The sequence below is a fragment of the Haliotis rufescens genome, unplaced genomic scaffold (assembly GCF_023055435.1).
Source record: "Haliotis rufescens isolate VD_foot unplaced genomic scaffold, xgHalRufe1.0.p SCAF_164, whole genome shotgun sequence".
Lineage (NCBI taxonomy): Eukaryota > Metazoa > Mollusca > Gastropoda > Lepetellida > Haliotidae > Haliotis > Haliotis rufescens.
The window spans coordinates 107,412-129,690 of NW_025963851.1; the positions used below are offsets into that span (position 1 = coordinate 107,412).

Below are 22,279 nucleotides of genomic sequence, written 5' to 3' on the forward strand. Positions count from 1 at the left end.
CACATCCAATAGCCGCTAGATACATTACTGCCCTAATCACAACACATCCAATAGCCTATTAGATACATTACTGCCCTGCTCACAACACATCCAATAGCCGCTAGATACATTACTGCCCTGCTAACAACTGCTCACAACACATCCATTAGCCGCTAGGTACATTACTGCCCTGCTCCCAACACATCCAATAGCCGCTAGATACATTACTGCCCTGCTCACAACACATCCAACAGCCGCTAGATACATTACTGCCCTAATCACAACACATCCAATAGCCTATTAGATACATTACTGCCCTGCTCACAACACATCCAATAGCATACTAGATACATAACTGCCCTGCTCACAACTGCTCACAACACATCCAATAGCCGCTAGATACATTACCGCCCTACTCACAACACATGGATGCCTGACATATCATGGGTATGCAATTGCAGATATCAAGTGTCATCAAGAAATGTATTACAAAAATGTAAGAAGTTATAATTTTGATGAAGAACAAAGCATGACAATTGTTTTCAAATAATAACGCATTGACTTGAAGCTGTTCCTCATTAAATAATAAAGGAATGAATCTTCGTGACATTAAAAAATGCGAAGAGTGTGTTGTGCCTCGTCGCTGCATGTGTGTTAAGTGTTAGCTTGATAACGGTGTGAGCATCGACATCGAAACGACGCTAATGCAATACACCAGGAGTAGATATCCAAAAGGTTGATCCACGTTGAGGTGATACCACCGGCTAATGAGGAGTCCGACGCAAATGTGATAACACAGCGCCAACATCACTGGCAAAACCGTGCCAATATTGAAGGGGGGTCATGTTGAAGAATAAATAATTTTATTATTTTGTAATTTCTTTAACCTTTCTTAACAAACACATACAAGGGCTTCGAACTATCTAAATAAAAACTTAATTTCTTTTGTCACGGTGCTTCACCTCACTTTTACGTCCACGTATCATGAAGTGTGTTACAACACTCAGAAAAGTCTCCACAGAGTCATGCATCTCAAAGTCTGCCCGCGTCTTTAGCCACACTACCTGATACATGCCAATATCAACCACTTGTAAACATCCGTGCCTACGTTCAGTGAATATACCAGTTCTTCATGGTTACCCCAGAACAACACTTGAATCTTGCACTTTGTGACACATTCCTGACCAAACATATTCCAATATAAGAATGCAGAACCCTGGTGTGTGGAGGTCTGCACATGACGTACAGTTCCCGTTACCAAACATCTTCGTTTATAAGAATTATAAAAGTTCGTATTATGATCTAGCAAATACATAAAGTCTTCAGTCGTCGTCTTCAACACTCCAAGAACCGAACCACGTCAGCTACGACAGCATCAGCAAGACCACCACGGCTGTTACCTGTAGCAATCAATGACAGTCATCCGATGGCCTATGTTCATGAAGTGGTCGGAGTGTTACGACTACGCTCATCTTTATTTAATATACGAGATATCTGATATTGCCTGCCCTTGCTGAACGACGTCAGATACGTCATCATCCAAGTACTATACGTTATTATGGAGAACAGATCCCCATTTATATATAAAGTCCGAGTGACCTCCTTCAAGTTTCCCGTGGTGCCTCTATGTAAAATTAGCTTCGGGCCACACACCTGCATGTACTCACCCTGTCATGGCGTCTCCGTACAGATAGCGCCCGTACAGATCAGGAAGCGTCTTGCCTCTGTACACATATCCCCCGACGACGGCGTGATGGAGGCTCGTGTGATTGAACACGTAGATCGGCAGCGCTTCGTTCTCTGTAACCACAAGTTTACAGAATGTTGTTTAACATATGAAAAAGACGTATCAACAAAGACAGGCAGCGGTAAATCACTTTCATACGAAGGTGCACCAGTCGTGGAGGTTGATTTTGTAAAACGAAGGCTACCTACCTATTGTTCCATTGCTGCACCTGGAGCTGTCGAAGCACTCGTTCCCCTCCTTGATGTTCCAGCCGTAGTTCCTCCCGCTGCGGGTGACGTCGATCTCTTCATAAGCTCGCGCCCCTGGGTCGCCACAGAATATTCGCCGCTCATCTGCGAGATGGGAAAATGACGTGACATGTTGATTCAGGAAGTGACTCCCGACATCACCAAGGGCGGATCCAGCATTTGTATTTGTTTGTTTGTTTGTTTGTTGTTTAACGCCGCACTCAGCAATATTCCACCTTTATGATCGCCGACTGTAAATAATCGAGTCTGGATCAGACAATCCAGTGATTGACATCATACGCATCGATCAACGCAATTCGAATACGATGACATGTATCAACCAAATCAGAGAGCCTGGCCTCCGATCCCGTTAGCCGCCTCTGGACCAGACAACGAGAGAGGATGTCTACAACATACATACTAGAGCACAGGTGTGCGTCCCTGTACCTCGCTGACACCCCAGGGCAAACTAGGGCACAGCTGGTGTGCGTCCTTTTACATCACTGACTCCCCGGACGTTTTGGAAACGGGTGACCTTTGCAATGACCTGCTACACGCTTCCACAACGTGATGTCAACAATATCCATGCTAGAATATCCTGATGTGTTATCACACTCCTACTGCAGTCTAACTGATGTTAAATAAGAAGGAATTCTCGCTTAAGGAAAACAGACCAGACTGGCAGCTCTGATCACGACGGCTTTGTGACATGACTATCGCACTGGCAGCCATTCTTCAATGACCCGACAGCAATAAACAACTTCCTGGTCCTCGCCACCTGCGGTTCTCACATCGGAGACTTCACACCGTGTGATGGAGAGTCGTGGAGAACACTTGTGATCGTGGAAACAGAGACACAAGACATGGCTCTGGTGTGTTGGAACTGGACCGGACACTATGGGCGTCTACTCAATCACAGAATCAGTAAATAACCTGTTTGTTTGCTTGTTTGTAGTTTAACGCCGAGCTCAGCAATATTCCCGCTATATGACGGCGGTCTGTAAATAATCGAGTCCAAACCTAACCGTTCAGTGATTGATATCATAAGCATCTATCTACGCAATTGGAATACGATGACATACATCAACCAATTCAGCGAGCCTGACCACCCAATCCCGTTGGTCGCCTCTTACGAAGACCTATTCTAAAGCTGATCTTCACGTGTCGGTAGACAAGAGAGGTAATCATGTTACTTTGTTGCATGGAGACGTGCGTATGTGGAGCAGATGAAAGTTATAATCGTGGAGGATATACACAGATATAGACAGTCTGTTATAATATGTATGGTATATTCACATCTCGTTTACCACCTCGGTGAAACTCACGAGCACGGGTATGGTGCTGACAAACCTGGCGGACCGTGATTCGAACCCACAGTCATAGGTTTCTTTCGGGCCCAAGGGACACAACTCTGCACAGCGAATCGTCTGTGAAGTTGCCATGGTGATAGTAATGAATAATTAAAAGGACATGTCTATTCAACAATGAATACAGCTATAACCTGCATCACGTGGGGCTTTCCTCCCACATTAAGCTGACACGCCGTGATATAACTGAAAAACTTGCTCACTCACTCACTAACTCACCCAACTCACTCACTCACTGTATTACCTTTCATTCTCTGTATTACCTCTAATGCCCTGTATTTCCTATCATGCCCTGTATTACCTCTAATGCCCTGTATTCCCTATCATGCCCTGTATTACCTTTAATGCCCTGTATTTCCTATCATGCCCTGTATTACCTCTAATGCCCTGTGCTACCTATCATACCCTGTATTACCTCTAATGCCCTGTATTTCCTATCATGCCCTGTATTACCTCTAATGCCCTGTATTTCCTATCATGCCCTGTATTACATCTAATGCCCTGTATTACCTCTGATGCCCTGTACTACATCTAATGCCCTGTACTACCTCTAATGCCATGTATTACCTCTAATGCTTGCCTTTTACCACGAATTACGAAAGCCATAACCTGCACGTGCATTTTGCTTTACTGTTTTCATGCATGACATTTTTTAACAAGTGTGAAAACAATGCCGTTTAAGACATTTCAAATCGACAATGACTGCGTTTTGACGCATCGTTTGTCGAAAATGAGGCCACAGACATTTTCCAATAACATATATCCAATTTATATACCGGAGTTGTTGTGAAGTCAGTTTCAATGAACTACATACGACCTGTGTGTTTCTGTTTTTAAAGAGTGTATATCATGAGCATGTGTTTATGAATCACTTTCAAATATTAATTATACCAGGTGTTCTCGAGAAGGTGAACGTATCCTGCCCCACAGGTGGCACCCGTCTGTTACAATGTAAATTGTGATAACGTGGTAAATTGTAATAAACTGCGGAAAATGTTATAACACTGTAGTAAAATGTAATACTGTGGTAAACTGTAATAAAACCTGCTGTAAATTGTTATGACTGCACTGCGGTAAATTGTTATAAAAACTGCGGCAAATTGTAATTTCATCTCTCATTCCTTCAGGCTCCAAACATAATTCGAGTTCCATGGTTTGTTCGACCAAAGCATGAGCGGTTCCAACCTCCAGAGCGATTTTGTTTAAATTTTGGTGATATCATGTGTGTGTGTCTGTGCCTGTAAAATAAGTCTCATTATTTCGAATGCTTCAATATATGAAACGAAATTCACGAAGTGTAGACTAGAGCAGTTTTGATTTTACTCTAATAAACATGCAAACAAATCAATCACAGGACCAAAAGCCAGATTTGACATCATTGGAACAAGCTCAAATAAGTAGACAATGCATGCGATGACAGGAATTGCATATGATTCCCAATATGAACTTATTTTGGGCGTTTATTTTATATGAAGCTATACCTTTGAAACATATGATCATCGTGGATTGCTGTATGTACAAGCACCATTGTCATGAATAGTACGACACCATATGTAAAAACATAGACCATCTAGAAAATATATACATAAGACATAATGCATCAGATAACAAAATGTTTCTTGCCTTAATAAGAAGTGGAACGATCAATCAAGCAGGTCACTATCAGCAGTGTTGTGTACTGACCAGTGCTGACCATAATACTAATTTGCATGGTTATGCACTGCGGCCGCTGGACAATAGAATTCATGGAGTGCGATGGGTTTGATGGATACATACTAAATCATTTTTTGCATAAATCTACATTCTTCAAGGTAAAGAAAAGTTATGTAGAAAAAGTGGTCCTGCAAACAGACACAGTCTTACATGTAGTTTATGCGAGCTTATTAAGCACCCTGAAATGATTCACATGTGTGTCTACTTGAAGTACACGTTACATGCACGAGCGTTGGTTGATGTTCTGAGCCTCACGAAGAAGTAATTGCATAAAACTGTTGTGGACACTACACAAGTCATATAGGTGTATCTACTAAACCATCCTCCAAAACAACACTCGAACCTTGCACTTTGTGCCACTTTCCTGACAAAACATATTCCAATGTTAGAATACAGAACCTTGATGTCTCCAAGTCCGATTATACTATTACCACATTACACTATTACCAAACATCTCCATTTAAGAAGCATTTATATTCAAATCTAGCAAATAGACAGAGTCTTCAGTCAACGTCTTCAACACTCCAGGAATCGTACCACGTCAGCACCGACATTATCAGAGCGACCACCACGACTCCTGTAGACTCTCCCCTGTCACCACACCCACAAGTTACCGCCTTCTCCCCGAAACAGAACATCAGAAAATATCAACTGCTGGAACCAATCTGAATTTATAGTGTTTTTGAGGGAAAGGCCGTTGATGTTTTGGAGGTGGAGGGGATGGGGGTGGAGGGGGCTTGTTTAATTGTTTAACAAATACTGGAGGCAATATTGTGACCGCAGAGTTAACATTTAAAATATAACTGTTCACTGGACCCGTTGGATGTCCTGTAACAAATTTGTTGTGGTTCCTAACAAGATTATCGGACCTTTAGTCGTTGTAGTCAATGCTTTATCAACTGTTACCTGTAATGTGTGTTCCGTCCTGGTGCAGGAATACCTTTGCTTAAACCTAAGGTTAATACATTGGCGTACCTCCGAGACGTCTTGAAGATCATTTTTCACCCTGGATATCAAGCCTGAGCTATATTTCGGAAGCTTGACAACTGTTGCTGCTGAATATTATTATCCTTGTCTTTATTGCTATTGTATTTATACTGCCATTGTACTTGTACTGCCATTTGATTTTGTACTGCCATTGAGTTTTGTAATGCCATTCCATTGTGTCCTGTCATTGTAATTACTTTGAAGGATTTTGTATTAAATTGTAAACCTAGTTAATTTTATAATACAATTGGAAGTCGACACGTAACAGCATACATTATCCACATCACCATGTTCATTCTAGCTTTGCATAAATACATGTTGCTTTATCCTATTGCCTAAAAACATATAGTTTGATCCGTGCTTGAATTGACAATGGAAATCTTATCATGAATCTTTTCTCAACCAGCAATTGTCCACACTAAATGAGGCAGTACATTTGACACAAGCTATTCAGGAAGATACATGAATTGATTGTAATTTTCTTTAATTTCGACTTTGAGCAGAGCCTAAATTTGTTTTGACAGGTAATGTTGCATATTGACACTGTTTTGTAGTCTACTTCCGGAATGGGCCTGTATAGGCTACCATTCATCGCAGCATATTTTAATTCTATACGCAGGATAACTACATTTATCATATAATGGGTAGGTTTCTCGGCAGGATAAAGCCAACGGATAAAAACGATATCCGTTGGGGTTATAAGCGGATAAAGATGCAAATTTTAAACGTCAAGTAGGGACTACTTTCACTGTTTATAAACAAACATGTCGTGGCCCTCGTCATTCGGCGATCGAGTCAGAAATAACCATCGGGAATCTGGATAAACTATCATTATCAAAAGAACAGTCTAATATACTGAAAATCAGTGTTTAACTGTGACGTAGCTAAGTCATTTTATAAGTTTTGTCAACTTTGGAGATATAAATTTTGAAACAATTTTGCGAGGGCACTAGGCCTAGCCAAGCGAGATCAGTAGCCATATCTGTGCTTGTAGACCTCTGCGGCTTGAAACCTTCTCCACAAATTAAAATAGTTGGATTTGGCCGAAATATGTTTGAATTGTTACTTTGTTTCGTTTTGTCGCTGTGTGTACATCTGACTACACTTCTTAACGTTATGACAGGACAGACCGACTGCCAACAACGTCTGACCGTGGCCGTGACGTCTCATAGACTAGGGTTAGAGTAGCTTCCCTTTGACAAAGGGCAGTTACTCTAGCGGACAGACCGATGGATTGTTGTTGCTTCGCCACTGTATAAGAAACAGATTTCAGTTGGAACTAAATTGGCTACTTTCACTGTCCGACTGACACATCACTTAGCCTGTGATGTAATAAATATCAATGCGTGCATTCCAGGAAAACTCGCAGTGTTTCGGTAATGTTTGTGACAGAGGGAAAGCGATTTTGAAGCACAGAATTAAAGAAGGACATTATATGATAAAGAGGTTATCACGCTTGTGTGTTTGGGGATGGTAAATATCCTGTATTAGGAATAAACACTATGTATTTAGCTCGCCAAGGCTCGCTAAAAAAATGTTTATTCCTAATGCAGGATATTTACCAACCCAAACACACTCGCGTGATAACCTCTATAGCTCAGCCGCGCTTATGGACCGCTCGGCTTACTGATGTTCAAAAGATGTACTTACAATAACTACTAATGCCCTAGCAGCGGTCCCATACACTTGTATCGAGTTGTTTCAAGCTATGTCATCTCAGAACCATGTCAAATACAATATGTCATATACAATTTTCAAATAGTTTTTCTATCTCAACATTACAAGAACATTGATTCATCAGTATCGGTATAATTCTGTACACTGCAGGTCGCTCTTAAAAGATCTGGTACAGAACGTTTTATCAACAGTTGATGCCAATTTTCTAACGATCAACACCCTCATCTTATTATGCTGCTGGATATTACACAACACACCAAGTTAAAGGCATGTCCCTGAAGCGTCAAAGTGTATTCAAGCCTCCCCCACTATAACACACATACGTTATGTAAGCCTTCCCCCAAAACATACGTAAGTTATGCAAGCCTTCCCACTTTATCACACGTATGTTATGCAAGCCTCTCTCACTATATCACACTTACAGTATTCAAGCCTCTCCCACTATAACACACATACGTTATGCAAGCCTCTCCCACTATAACACACATACCGTATTCAAGCCTCTCCCACTATAACACACATACGTTATGCAAGCCTCTCCCACTATAACACACATACCGTATTCAAGCCTCCCCCACAATAACACACATACCGTATTCAAGCCTCCCCAACTATAACACACATACCGTATTCAAGCCTCCACCACTATAACACGCATACTGTATTCAAGCCTCCAACACGATAACACACATACTGTATTGAAGCCTCTCCCACTATAACACGCATACCGTATTCAAGCCTCCCCCACAATAACATACATACCGTATTCGAGCCTCCCCCACTGTAACACACATTCGTTATGCAAGTTTCTCCCATCCCGGGCTCGAACTTGACCCCAGCAACCCATGATTGTCATACGAGGCGACTTTTTGGATCGGGTGGTCAGCCTTCGGTGACTTAATAGATCGGGTCGTCTGGTTCGGTGACTAAATAGATCGGATGGTCAGCCTCGGTGACTAAATAGATCGGGTGGTCAGGCTCTGTGACTAAATAGATCGGGTGGTCAGGCTCGGTGACTAAATAGATCGGGTGGTCAGCCTCGGTGACTAAATAGATCGGGTGGTCAGGCTCGGTGACTAAATAGATCGGGTGGTCAGCCTCGGTGACTAAATAGATCGGGTGGTCAGGCGCAGTGACTAAATAGATCGGGTGATCAGCCTCGGTGACTAAATAGATCGGGTGGTCAGGCGCAGTGACTAAATAGATCGGGTGGTCAGCCTCGGTGACTAAATAGATCGGGTGGTCAGCCTCGGTGACTAAATAGATCGGGTGGTCTTTGTGGATATCACGCAAGCAGGTTTCTCAAAGATTGAAGCCTACACGATTGACAAGCCTCATCAAATGTATATAACAATAGTATGTGTCGACCTTTGTTTTACAGGATCATAACGTGGAGTGGTGTTAGTTACCAAGTGTTTCAGGGCGTGGGGTCTATCGGTTACGCCAACTTGGACGCCAACCAGGTACAACAACGAGCCTTAACATATATATATATTACAATAGTTTGTGTCTGTCTTTGTGTAAAAAGCATAAACACTTGTCATGACGGTAGATGCTTTGCCGCGTATTTCCTGGATATCGGAGCCAATCGATTTTTGTTAAGGATGGACAAATGTTCTAAATGATCGAGGATGGAAAAAAAAAACTACCATAAATATATTTTCAAAAGTGTGTTCGTGTAATGACTATTCAGTACACTTACAATGGTACGTGTTGGGTAAAAATATATTATGCAAAATGTGATGAGGTGGGTCAGGAAAATATTAAACAGTCCAAATGGTGTTGGCAAGATTTGCTCACAGAATTCCGATCTGAAACATGACAACTTTGGAAACCATATTATCATGAAATTTGGTGCTGAGTGTTAGACCGGCTGCAACTTGAAGAAATTTAGAATGTAAATTTGTTTTTTTAAATCCCCAAATGTCCAAACCATACTTCAAAATCGGAGCAATCGTTGAGAATGACATTATATAAGAAATCAGTACGCTCGTGTGTATCCGTATCGTCACGATATTCCTACAATATGACATTGGGGTTACACACGAAGGTAATAATTGATATGTCCTTTTACGTCCCTCAGCATCAAGTGCAAACAACAGCTTGTGATAACATAATATCAAATATTCATAATTAATTCATTTAAGATACGGGCTTGCAACAGGGAAAACCAGACATAACCTTGCAGAAGTTCGATTTATCATTTAGGTCCACCATTACGTCCTATCTATAGCTATCTTTAACCTTTTCTGTCACATGACCCAACATCACCAGTTTGTCCCGAACCTGAGATGACGTATTTTGACTTGTTTCTGAGCTTATCAACAAACCTCTCAAAGCCCGCATTACGTCTCCACCGAGAGACGGTGTTAGGACACAAGGTGAGTTGGAGTGTTACACAACATATAGCATTGGTCGTGTTAAATGACTGTTAAAGAATGGGGAGGGGTAAAATATTTTGTTTTTTATTAATATGAACAATTTTTAGGGACAGAGCATTTATTATAGCGTGGGGAGGGGAAATGAAACATATCCCCTCCCCAAACCTAATTGCACTATATGACCAATCCCTTATTTTAAATGTATACACAATATTACGTTCTTTAGATATGTTGAATGTATGCTGTATTACACGGTGTGTTCATTGGCGAACGTAATTGAATGGTGTTAAAAACTGATGACCTTATGTTCTACCACCCTCGTGTATCACATCCAGTGTCCTATATCTCCATTCTAGCAAGATCATCTTATTATGGAGAATGGGGCACGAGTGGTCCAGTCGTCTTTAGGAGCCGCGATTCGCTGTGCATAGTTGCGTCCCTTGGGCACGCCAGAAACCTTTGATTGTGGGTTCGAATACCGGTTCGCCCCGATTATGTTTCTATGTTTGTCAGCACCATACCCGTGCTCGTGGGAATGAATTTTGGTGCTGAGTATAAAACCATCTGCTATTTTAAGAAATTTTAAATGTACACTTTTCAAAAGATTTGTTTTATAAAATCCTCACATTTTCGAAATCATACTTTAAAGTCGGGCAAGCGTTGTGCTAATTCACATACAGTCAAGGGGCCAGCTATTTTACTTTATTGTTTTGTTTTGAATACCCTGATATGTTTTCCGGTGAGGTATGCTCTGTAGAAATACAGAATATAAGAACAAGTAATTCATCTCCCGTTAGAGGGCGTCGATGTACATATGGGCTGAGTACAGATGACGACTGGAGTAGTCTATTATTCTATACGTAGATTCATTTTGGCCCCTAAGTACTCATGATGTGAGTGAGCGGAATAAATTACAAATAGACTCTAACTAGCACTCCTTCACTGAACAAACCAATCTGATTCTGTGTCTATATAGCTAGTTGGTTTATAATTCGTTTGTAATTCAAACTATGAACAAAATTGATTATACGACTATTGGTATTGGTCAGAAGTTGGTCATTTAGTTCGTGTATTTGTTTCAAAGTAAACCGTGTACACGCAACCTGCAGTCTTTTTAGGCATTGTAAACTCAACACTAAAATCTGTCAGTTATCCTCGATATGGGCTGGAAGAAAGTTTCCAAAGATTCTTAATATGAATTGTCAATAAAATAACTTCCTACACACGGAAGCTCGATACACTAATTACTATATCAGTTCTCTAGTGAGTTAATTACCATATCATCCCAAGGTCGTACGACTGTGATGTTCTGCTTCACACACAAAGACGACCATAGATCAAGGTGATGTGAACAATGGTTGTATCACTGCTGTTTGTTGGATAAAGATACCACGTCAGTTACACTCAGTTTGTAGTCAGTTAGGAGACTGTCACCGTCAGTGGTTGGGATGACCCTGTCTATATACTCCTATCATTAACATTATACATAATGACTCGTGAGTTAAATACCTTTGAACGGTTGGGTGTTGTCAATACGTGCCGGTTTCTGCCCAAGGTTAATCTCCCTGCTGTCAGGCGGGGCTGGTGATTGGGCGTCTGTTTTCGAGTCAAAGGTTTATCTCTGAATGTATTGTAGCTGTTGCAGGTAGGGGGGCGCTAGATCTGTTGAGTGGTTAACGTTCCGTGGTTCGATCCCAGCGTGGACATAGATTGTTAACATAACGTCTTGATCTAATTATAAGGTATGTGGTCTCTGGTTTTAGAGACATTTATCGTCGTAACACATGCATAATCTTTTCATAAGTTGCCTTATTCTTTTGTCGGTAGTGGCTATCATTGGAGTACGACGTCGAACACGTGTATGGGGGCGTGACACTTGAGTGCATGATCCAAGTATACAGGACTTTGTTACTTGTGATAGTTTAACTGTTATCCATATGCCGTGTGAGGCCAATGAAGCCATGAGCAAATATACTCTTTAAAATAAGAAACGCAATACGAACATTTTGGGCCATTTCAGCAAAAGTAGCTGACAAAGAGGTGCACAATGAAGAGGTTTAATTTTTTGTGGTGTCAGTGACAAAGTTTGCGGATGAAAATGACTACAACAAGGACATGCAAACCATTAGTCGGGAAACATGTACGATTCGGAAAAAGGCACCCAGGGCATTAACAAAAGGGCCATTGAGCTACACGTAGCCAGGAATTTCAATGTAAGATCCATCACCATAACATTGCTATGGGATCGCTTTCAACAGTATGGGTCAACATGTGAACGGCCAAGGACGACCAAGAGTTACCACCCCCGCCTAAGATCGCTACATCCGACTGTACCACCTACATGAAAGCACGACCACAGCCGCCTTAACCGCATCCTAAATACACGAATTACGCAGAATCTGCGAACACAATGTACGAAACCGTTTAAGAGCAGTAGGTCAACGAGCAAGACGTCCTGTTCGACGCGCCATATCAAGTCGAGAACATATGTGGCCTCAACTGCGATGGAGAGATGTCTTGTTAAGCAACCAATGAAGATTTCGCCTCCGTCGAAGGGGTGGAAGAGCACTGGTCTACAGACTTCGGGGAGAACGTTTCACCGGAAACTGCGTACAGGAAGCGGACAGGTTGGGTGGGGGTAGCGTATTGATGTTGGGGGCTATCTCTCATCATGGCAGGACAGGTTTGGTGAGGGTAACGTTATGATGTTGGGGCCATCTCTCATCATGGCAGGACAGGTTTGGTAGGGGTAGCGTTATGATGTTGGGGCTATCTCTCATCATGGCAGGACAGGTTTGGTAGGGGCAGCGTTATGATGTTGGGGCTATCTCTCATCATGGCAGGACAGGTTTGGTGAGGGTAACGTTATGATGTTGGGGCCATCTCTCATCATGGCAGGACAGGTTTGGTAGGGGTAGCGTTATGATGTTGGGGCTATCTCTCATCATGGCAGGACAGGTTTGGTAGGGGCAGCGTTATGATGTTGGGGCTATCTCTCATCATGGCAGGACTGGTTTGGTAGGGGTAGCGTTATGATGTTGGGGCTATCTCTCATCATGGCAGGACTGGTTTGGTGGGGGTAACGTTATGATGTTGGGGCTATCTCTCATCATGGCAGGACAGGTTTGGTGGGGGTAGCGTTATGATGTTGGGGCTATCTCTCATCATCGTAGGACTGGTTTGGTCCATATCCAGGGCAATCTTTCGGCTCAACGATACATCAACGAAATTCTCCAACTACACGTCCTCCCAATTGCAGCCAACGGCAACGGTGTATTCCATCAGGATAACGCTCGACCGCATACAGCACGGATCACAAGAGCCTGTCTACACAAAAACAATGTTGATGTTCTCCCCTGGATTCCCAGATCCCCGTATTTGAACCCGATAGAGCACCTGTGTGTGTGTGTAGAGAGAGAGAGAGAGTGTGTGTGTGTGTGTGTGTGTGAGAGAGAGAGACAGACAGAGAGAGCCTTAGAGAGACAGAGAGAGTCACAGTGAGATATATGCTTCCAATAAGTCTCATCTGTATATATGCCTTCGTACAATATATACTCAACAACAAAAGTTCCTGTGATACCAACATTTTAGTGTATTTTTCAAACAAGTAAAGTTTGGATTTCAATATTGTAGTACATGGATAGAACAAGCCACGAAAACGCAACTGCTACAGAAAAGCATGTATTCCATGCAAAAGTTGACCTATATGCAAGCCCCATTGATTTCACTACCCAAGAATGGGTATAAAAACATGTGCATTAACGGGATTTCATATGTATTGTTTAACATCGTGCTGACAACAACCACTCAGAAAAACAACACAATTACGCAATTATTCAACATTACGAAATGACATAAGCGAAATAAGCGGCTGCGTGCCATTGGTATGCTTGAAACAGGATCGAGTCAACGTGATGTTGCAAGACAATTTAACGTCCACAGAAACACCATTTGGTGTTTATGGCAACGTTGGCAACAAACGGATGCAGTCGCTGCCACGATGTGTTGCAAGACAATTTAACGTCAACCGAAACACCATTTGGTGTTTATGACAAAAGACGAATGCAGTCAGAGACCATCCTCGGTGTGGCAGGCCACGCATAACCAATAATCGACAAGACAACTGGACTCGAACAACACACCTACGAAATCGATTCCAGCCAACAACAGTGACTGCAAGAAGCATTCCTGGCCTTGGACGAATATCTTCATAAACCGTACGTCGCCGCCTCAGATGTGCAGGGATTATCGCCACGAAGACCCACCAGGCGTCCCATTTTGACAGGAAACCACAGCCAAGCACGTCTACAGTGGTGCAGACAGCATCTACGCTGTACGGACATGCAGTGGGGACAAGTTCTATTCACTGACGAGTCTCGTTTTCACCTCAGCCACAGCGATGTACGGATTCGAGTGTACCGACGTCGAGGTGAACGTTACGTCAATCATTGTGTCACGGAAGAAGATCGGTTCGGGGAGGCAGTGTTATGGTATGGGGTGGGATTACAGCAAGGCAGAGGACCCGTTTGATATTGGTAGAGGGGAATCTCAATGGACAGCGCTACCGCGACGAGATGATCGGCCCTGTTGTTCTACGGTTTTTGCGTCGTCATGGCATTACCTTTCAACATGACAACGCCCGGCCTCATATTGCTCGACTAGTTCAGGAATCTCTTCAACAAAACAACGTGAATGTCATCCCCTTGCCGGCTCGCTCCCCTGATCTCTCACCAATCGAGCACATTTGGGATGAGATGGATCGGTGCCTACGACGTCAACCACGTGTTTCACAGACACTCGAGGAACTTCGAAACATGCTCCAGCAGACAGATATCCCACAGGACTTTGTGCGACGCCTGGTCCATTCGGGGGAGTCGTTGCACAACGGTTTCAATGCCATCATTCAACAGTCCTCAGGCTACTGAGCAGATACCAGCAGAAAAGAACCACCAGAGATCGACCACGTCCGGGTCAACGTCGTGTAACTACACCACGTCAGGATCGCCATATTGTTCGTCGAAACTTCGTGATCGTACACTTCCGGCGACCAGGACTGCAGCAACCGTACAAGGCCTACGGAATGCTAGCGCACAGGTCCACTCCCCCATAAAAGAGTAACACCTCGACGGATTGCTAGGGTACACGTCCCTGTATATCACTGACACACACGATAAAACCTAGGGTGCAAGTCCACTCCCCCCTACAACACTGACACATATGGGGAAAGCTAGGGTGCAAGTCCAGATCCTCTTTATCACTGGCATCCCCGAGAAAAAACTGGGGTACAGGTCCACATCCCATGATATCACTGACACACCGGAGGAAACATTGGGCACAAGTCCGCTCCCCTCTACATCACTGGCACATCGGGGAAAGCTTGGGTATAGGTCAACATGACCGTATAAAACTGACACATCGGGGAAGTGAGTGTACAGGTCCACATGACCGTATAACACTGACACATCGGGAAAGGGAGGGTACAGGTCCACATGACCGTATAACACTGACACATCGGGGAAAGCGAGGGTACAGGTCCACATGACCGTATAACACTGACACATCGGGGAAGTGAGTGTACAGGTCCACATGACCGTATAACACTGACACATCGGGGAAAGCGAGGGTACAGGTCCACATGACCGTATAAAACTGACACATCGGGGAAAGCGAGGGTGCAGGTCCACATGACCGTATAAAACTGACACATCGGGGAAAGCGAGGGTGCAGGTCCACATGACCGTATAACACTGACACATCGGGGAAAGCGAGGGTACAGGTCCACATGACCGTATAACACTGACACATCGGGGAAAGCTCGGTTACAGGTCCACGTCCCCAGTTCGTGCTTCAGAGATTCAAAAGATTACTTCAACTTTCCAATGGTCAACTTTTCCTTCATGTCGAGCAAAATTCAAGCTGCTCCAGCTTTTGGTGTATACATTTCACATCTTTGGAAGTACAATCGATGATGCTTTTTCTACCTGGATTTCAAGGAGCATCATACGACTTTTGCTCCAAAATTGTTTGATCAATATTACAACAATCAAGGCCCCTTTCTAAACGTTTTATGGTAGATAAGTGGAGAACATTTCCAAATTTGACACATCAGTGACAAAAGTGATGTCCGATGCAACTCCCTATTTTGACTTGTACCATACATAATTTTTCAGGTGAACAATTGACTTGCCCTTGCATATCTTCTTATGGATATCACCGTTGGGATAAGATACGCTCACATTCTTCGCGAATATCTGGTATCATCACTATTTGATAGTGATTCAAAGACACATGCTCATGATATAGTCGGAATCATACAATCGACTCTGCTTTACGCTTTGAATTTGCAAAGGGTTTTGCCGCTTATATTTGTTTGAGTACAGTGATATCATGACACATGTGATGACTCTGGTGCAGCTTATATATCATGATACATGCCATAGGTCTGGCAGATGACATTGTGACACTGTCGCAATGTGTTGATGCAGGACTCGATACCAGGGACACTATGGAGCTTTGTAGTTCTGTTGAATGGATACGGTTATATGTGGAACAGCTGTAAGCTATAGTATTTATGCAAAATCCACATTTCCTTGTATTCAGCTCTGAATAGAAGTGATAATCACCCATCTACCACCATGGCTACTTCACCCTGTCAGTTGATGATATCCACATATTTGCGTGTACATGCATTTTCTATTTAACATCAGTCAGTGCTTACTGTGTTGAATAGTGTCATGATTGTGTTCTCCGAGTCATCACCATAACGTGATTAAGGAAGTATGTGATGTCATAGCACTATTCCAGCAATAAAGTCTGGGTCAGACAATCCAGTGATTGACTGTGCATTAGTAACATTCTATGCCATCGACCAGTCAGTGAGTTGGGTTTTAGACTGCTTTTTGCAGGTGACACATTATAACCATGTGATCATGCGTGGATCTTTAGGCACCTCGATAAATGAGTATGAGGAATGGGTTTTTGGACAGATATGCTGCTAATTATATCTTCATCATAGGTACTTCATACATTGTTGAGCAGGCTGCTTAATTTCTGCATTCTCTTCCAGAATCTCCATTTTCTGTACTACAAATGAATAATATGATGATAACAACCCATGACGTATCATTGTGTGAGCAAATGTTGTGTTTGGTCGGCAGTATTCCAGCTATGTAACGGTGCCTGTACATAATCGTGTCAATCTAGTAATTGATAGCATCGCATCAAGGTGACTAATTGTAACCATTTGCTCCACGTGGGTCTTTAGGCGGTTCAATCCTGTGGCACCTATTCTGCCTGGAATACTCAGTGTGTATTAAGTAAATATTGCTCACTATTGAAGAAAAAAGGGTAATTTTCAAAGGGCATTCCTAAAACTTGATAATGCAGATTCATCTGATTCACGTGGGTTCCTACTAAGTGACTCTTCACACAACAGGGACCACGGGTGGCCGAGTCGTCTCAGGCGCAGCAATTCGCTGAGCAGAGTTGCGTCCCTTGGGCACGCCAGAAACCTATGATTGTGAGTTCAAATCCCGGTTTGCCACGATTATGTTTCTACGTTTGTCAGGACCATACCCGTGCTCGTGGGTTTCACCGAGGTGTTAGACGCCTGAGACCTGCATCACTTCGTGCTTTCCTCCCACATTATGTTGTCACAGCGCGATATAACTGTAATACTGTAATAACACTCACCTCACACAACACTCACCATTTCTGTTAGCAACTGTGTCTTGGCTACATCGCCACATAATACGACATCCGTATGCAAACACCTCCTGTCTACATGGTGTCTTGTCCAAAAACGGATTGCTTGCGGGAATGCCGTACCGGAGCACTGAGACGCCCACAAATCCCGGTTCAACCACATCAACTCTCAATATCTTCCCGAGAAGCCTGGCTCTGTATGGGAGAGTGAGTTGGGTTCAGTGCCGCTTTCAACAATATTTCACTTATATCTCACAGAATGTAGATGTAGGTCTTGTACTGCTGTCATAAGTCTATGTTAAAGAACACGAGTTCCGATCGGCTGAGTGTTTTAACTGTGGTATGTCTATGTTAAAGTATGCGTTATTACCAGTTTAGTAAAACCTATGAACGAGTATGGTGCTGACAAAGACAGAAACATAAACAGGGCGAACAGGGATTCGAACTAGCGACCAGAGGCTTCTTGTACGCCCAAGGAACTCAACTCTGTACAGCGACTTTCAGGGCCTCGTTCTGATATCAGCACTAAGACTGTTATAAGTCTATGTTAAAGACTACACGCTACGATTGCAAAAAAATACGAGTTTAGATTGTCTTATAGCTGTGACTGTCATAAGTCTGTGCGAAAGAATATGAGTTATTACCGTCTTTGCACTACCATTGTCGTAACTCCATGTTAAAAAATACGAGCATACAATTATCTATGTGGAAGCGGTTTTCGACCCTTGTTCAGCAAGTTATAAAGTAGCACTTTCCCATCGACTTACAAAGTACAAGAGATTGAAATGATTTGTGAATAGGGGCCCTAACCAGAGAGAACCTAAAGGGAACTCGTGCTTTTGTCATTTCTTGCAAAGTCACGCAAAATATGTATTATTCTATTAGCAACGCCAAGTTCTCCTGTTTAACTGAAACAGAAGTTATAACCTGTGTTTTAAAAATGTAAACATGCAATAGTCAACATACGGGTCTTGTGTATGGTCACGTAGCACGCCATCATCACTAATACCGTCTCCCACCGAGATGTACAGGTATCCATCATGGCCGAACAGCAACTGGAATAGAAAAAGAAAATGACCTTGTCCTTTACTTTTGACCTTAACTTTGAACTTTTCGATAATGTTGTATTAAAGGTGACAATATTCCAGATTGGTTACAGCTTTTCGTTCCATTGTCTTTATCATAAAGGTAATGTTTCGGAAAAGTTACCTGTCCGCCATTCCCAGCATTTGTTAATTGTTCCATCCTTAGCAGAATCTGCTCTGTGGCGGGTTCTGCGATATCGTTAACGACGGTAGACTCGCTGAGATGGGAGAACTGAACTTCCGAACTGATGCCAATATAATACATGTACAGTTTACCATTTTCGTTATAATGAGGATGCAGGGTAAAACCAAGTTAACCTCTTTGATCAGCTAGAGTGTCTGTTAAAACAACCCTGTCGAAATATTCAACAAAACACCTCCTTTCTTGTAACGTGTTTCCAAATATCGCACAATCCCGCGTTGTTCTGCAATATAGTACCTCTCGCCCCGGAATTCAATATGGATTGGATTATAGAACCCCAAGCTTTCATTCTTAAGACAGACACACGTCTGCGAGGCTGCCACGAAACCAGGAAGCGATATCAAGTGAAGTGAGAGGCACCATATGGTAGTGAACTCCAGCACATGGCGGGAAGACATGGCGGCACAATGCTTCCTGTGGCACAGGTGCAAATACACCCACTCAACAGGCTGTGTAGGGTAGATCACAGGACAACTGAAATCCCCAAAGACGAGGACTGATTAAATAATTGCAGAACGTGCTTATCGATTTCCGTCTTTATGTCACGCCTAGGCTGCCTGTATGTTACCAGTGGTGTGATCGCTTGCAGTGCGTTTTCCTGGGAAACCTGAGGATATACTCTGGAGTCACTGAAGTCGGGGTACGTGCGATCAGCTTATCTCAGGCCATAAGTATCTATTCTGAGCTGTCGGGTGTCTTTATATTGAACAAGTGTCCTGTGTTTTTGATCACGTTTTACTACTGCGCAAGACTCTGACTGTGATATAGGTATTATCTACGTTATTAAAAATGTTTACGACAAAAAGCATATCTTTGGGCATTATGTCAAATATTGATAAGATGTACAAAACATACTGAAATTAAATTTTACAACAAATCACATCAAAATATCAAATTCATAATTATTGGACAAAGCTATTGTTAAAAAACATAAAGGGAGGTTAGTGTTGTATTGGCTGTTTTGATTATGAATACGGAAGTTATTATATGGCTTGAATGTAGCTGAAGGTTTGTCGCAGCAACACAGGCATTATAAGAAATAATAAGTGGACAAGACGTTAGTATGATAGGTCAAGAAGCAATGCTTGTCCACATCGCAAGGAGTTATTCTTATGCATACAAATACAAAAGTCCTGTTTTGCCACAAATTTGATAAAATATATACCCCTGACAATACTGGAATGCAAGTTTCACACGCTTAGCCCCTAAACACACTTTTAGATGTTAAACACAACCATAAACATGTTTAGCAACCAATTAGTGTCTTAGAAAACTGGACCTACACATGATCAAGGTCATTTTGTAAAGTGGAGTCTGTAGATAACCAACCAAACAGCCAGTGGGGATTCTAGGTCAGAACAGGGCCCTAGAACCTCATTTTGTAAGGGACAACTAACTGGGTTCAGGTGGTAAGACTTTGTGACCTGGCTGAATGTGCGTATTAAAGAAATAATAATGAAACAGTTTTGGCTTACAATTATAATGAAGATTACGATTGGTCCTATAATCGGCAGCAACAATAAATAAGAGCCCTGTAATATATGTCAGTGCACTCACGAATGGCTAGAATTTGTCACTGTCAAGTGTCTTAGGGCTTCCAGACAGTTTTATGGTGCACATCTGGGGGACATTTCCGAATTTGAAGGATTGAGAAGGTTGCATATGTCGAGCCCAAAGGACATGGCAATATCATTAGAAATGGACTCGACAAGGAGAATCTGTTTTTTTTAGTGTTGATTCTCCTTTGGCAAATCGTTCGAGACCATCCATGCTGAGGTGGTCAAGGATGATAGCCTTCCTCTTTGCTGAGCAAAACGCTTAATGGATTTAGTGACAAACAGAAAAGCAAAGGGCCAAAAGAATCGCCCTTAAATATTCCTCTTCTGATAGAAATGGGTTCCAAAGTCACCACCTGGCCCTGCGAATACATCTCAAGTTGAGTTGACCAGCAGTTCATTAAAAACTTCGTTACATACAGAATCATAAGCTTTTCTGTAGTCTATCCAACACATTGATTTAGCCTCTTCAAGGATCATGTTCTGAAATGGCAACTGATCCGTACAACCCAAGCACCCCTTTTTGCTCCTTTCTGCCCCATGTTAATAATGTCATTGGAAGTGCAGTATGATGAAACAAGATATGCTGATATCACCGTGAGAAACCGATTCCACCGAAGGAGGATACCCAAGTATCGGTCACCTTTGCGCTAAGATCGCTTTGTACAACGGTACCCAGGTGGTCTGCGACTCCAAGGTCTGTCTCCCATCCGCCAAGTCTGCCACTAATGGGCCATGAGATGGGTGACTAGCGTTTTGCTACAACCATGACTCCTCGCGATGTGGACAAGCATTGCTTCTTGACCTATCAAACTAATGTCTTGTTCACTCCGTTGTAGCCTTCATCTTGACATGTAATTTATCACTGTCCAAAAGTTTGGGTAAGAATCAACAGTTCATCATTCCTGTCATACCCTTATCTTTATGTGCTCGCATTCTGCACGTGCAGCAACATTTTCTCTTCAAACTCAGTTATCAAATATCTAATCACTGTATTCCTAGATCCGTGTGCAGACCTCTGTCACCAGTCATTGTTAACTTACTCTACAACAGATAATGTGTGTAGACCCCTGTGACCAGTCCTCATTAACTTACTCTACAACAGTTACTGTGTGTAGACCTCTGTCACCAGTCCTTGTTAACTTACTCTACCACAGATAATGTGTGTAGACCCCTGTGACCAGTCCTTGTTAACTTACTCTACAACAGTTACTGTGTGTGCAGACCCCTGTGACCAGTCCTTGTTATCTTACTCTACAACAGATAATGTGTGTAGACCCCAGTGACCAGTCCTTGTTATCTTACTCTACACCAGATAATGTGTGTAGACCCCTGTGACCAGTCCTTGTTATCTTACTCTACAACAGATAATGTGTGCAGACCCCTGTGACCAGTCCTTGTTATCTTACTCTACAACAGTTACTGTGTGTAGACCCCTGTGACCAGTACTTGTTATCTTACTCTACAACAGTTACTGTGTGTAGACCCCTGTGACCAGTCCTTGTTATCTTACTCTACAGCAGATAATGTGTGTCGACCCCTGTGACCAGTCCTTGTTAACTTACTCTACAACAGTTACTGTGTGTGCAGACCCCTGTGACCAGTCCTTGTTATCTTACTCTACAACAGATAATGTGTGTAGACCCCTGTGACC

General features: G+C 42.7%; 1 protein-coding gene across 1 annotated transcript; it reads right to left on the reverse strand.

Annotated features, from left to right (window-relative positions):
• Nucleotides 1-882: 882 nt before the first annotated feature.
• On the reverse strand, nucleotides 883-18,443 carry LOC124126802 (HHIP-like protein 1). The gene is made up of 5 exons (XM_048397206.1): nucleotides 18,427-18,443; nucleotides 17,787-17,977; nucleotides 1,915-2,058; nucleotides 1,647-1,779; nucleotides 883-1,379 (listed from the first exon to the last, which is right to left on the reverse strand). Exons 1-5 carry the CDS (start codon nucleotides 18,441-18,443, stop codon nucleotides 1,376-1,378), a joined length of 489 nt encoding a protein of 162 aa, XP_048253163.1. The 3' UTR covers nucleotides 883-1,375.
• Between the last annotated feature and the right edge of the window lie 3,836 nt (nucleotides 18,444-22,279).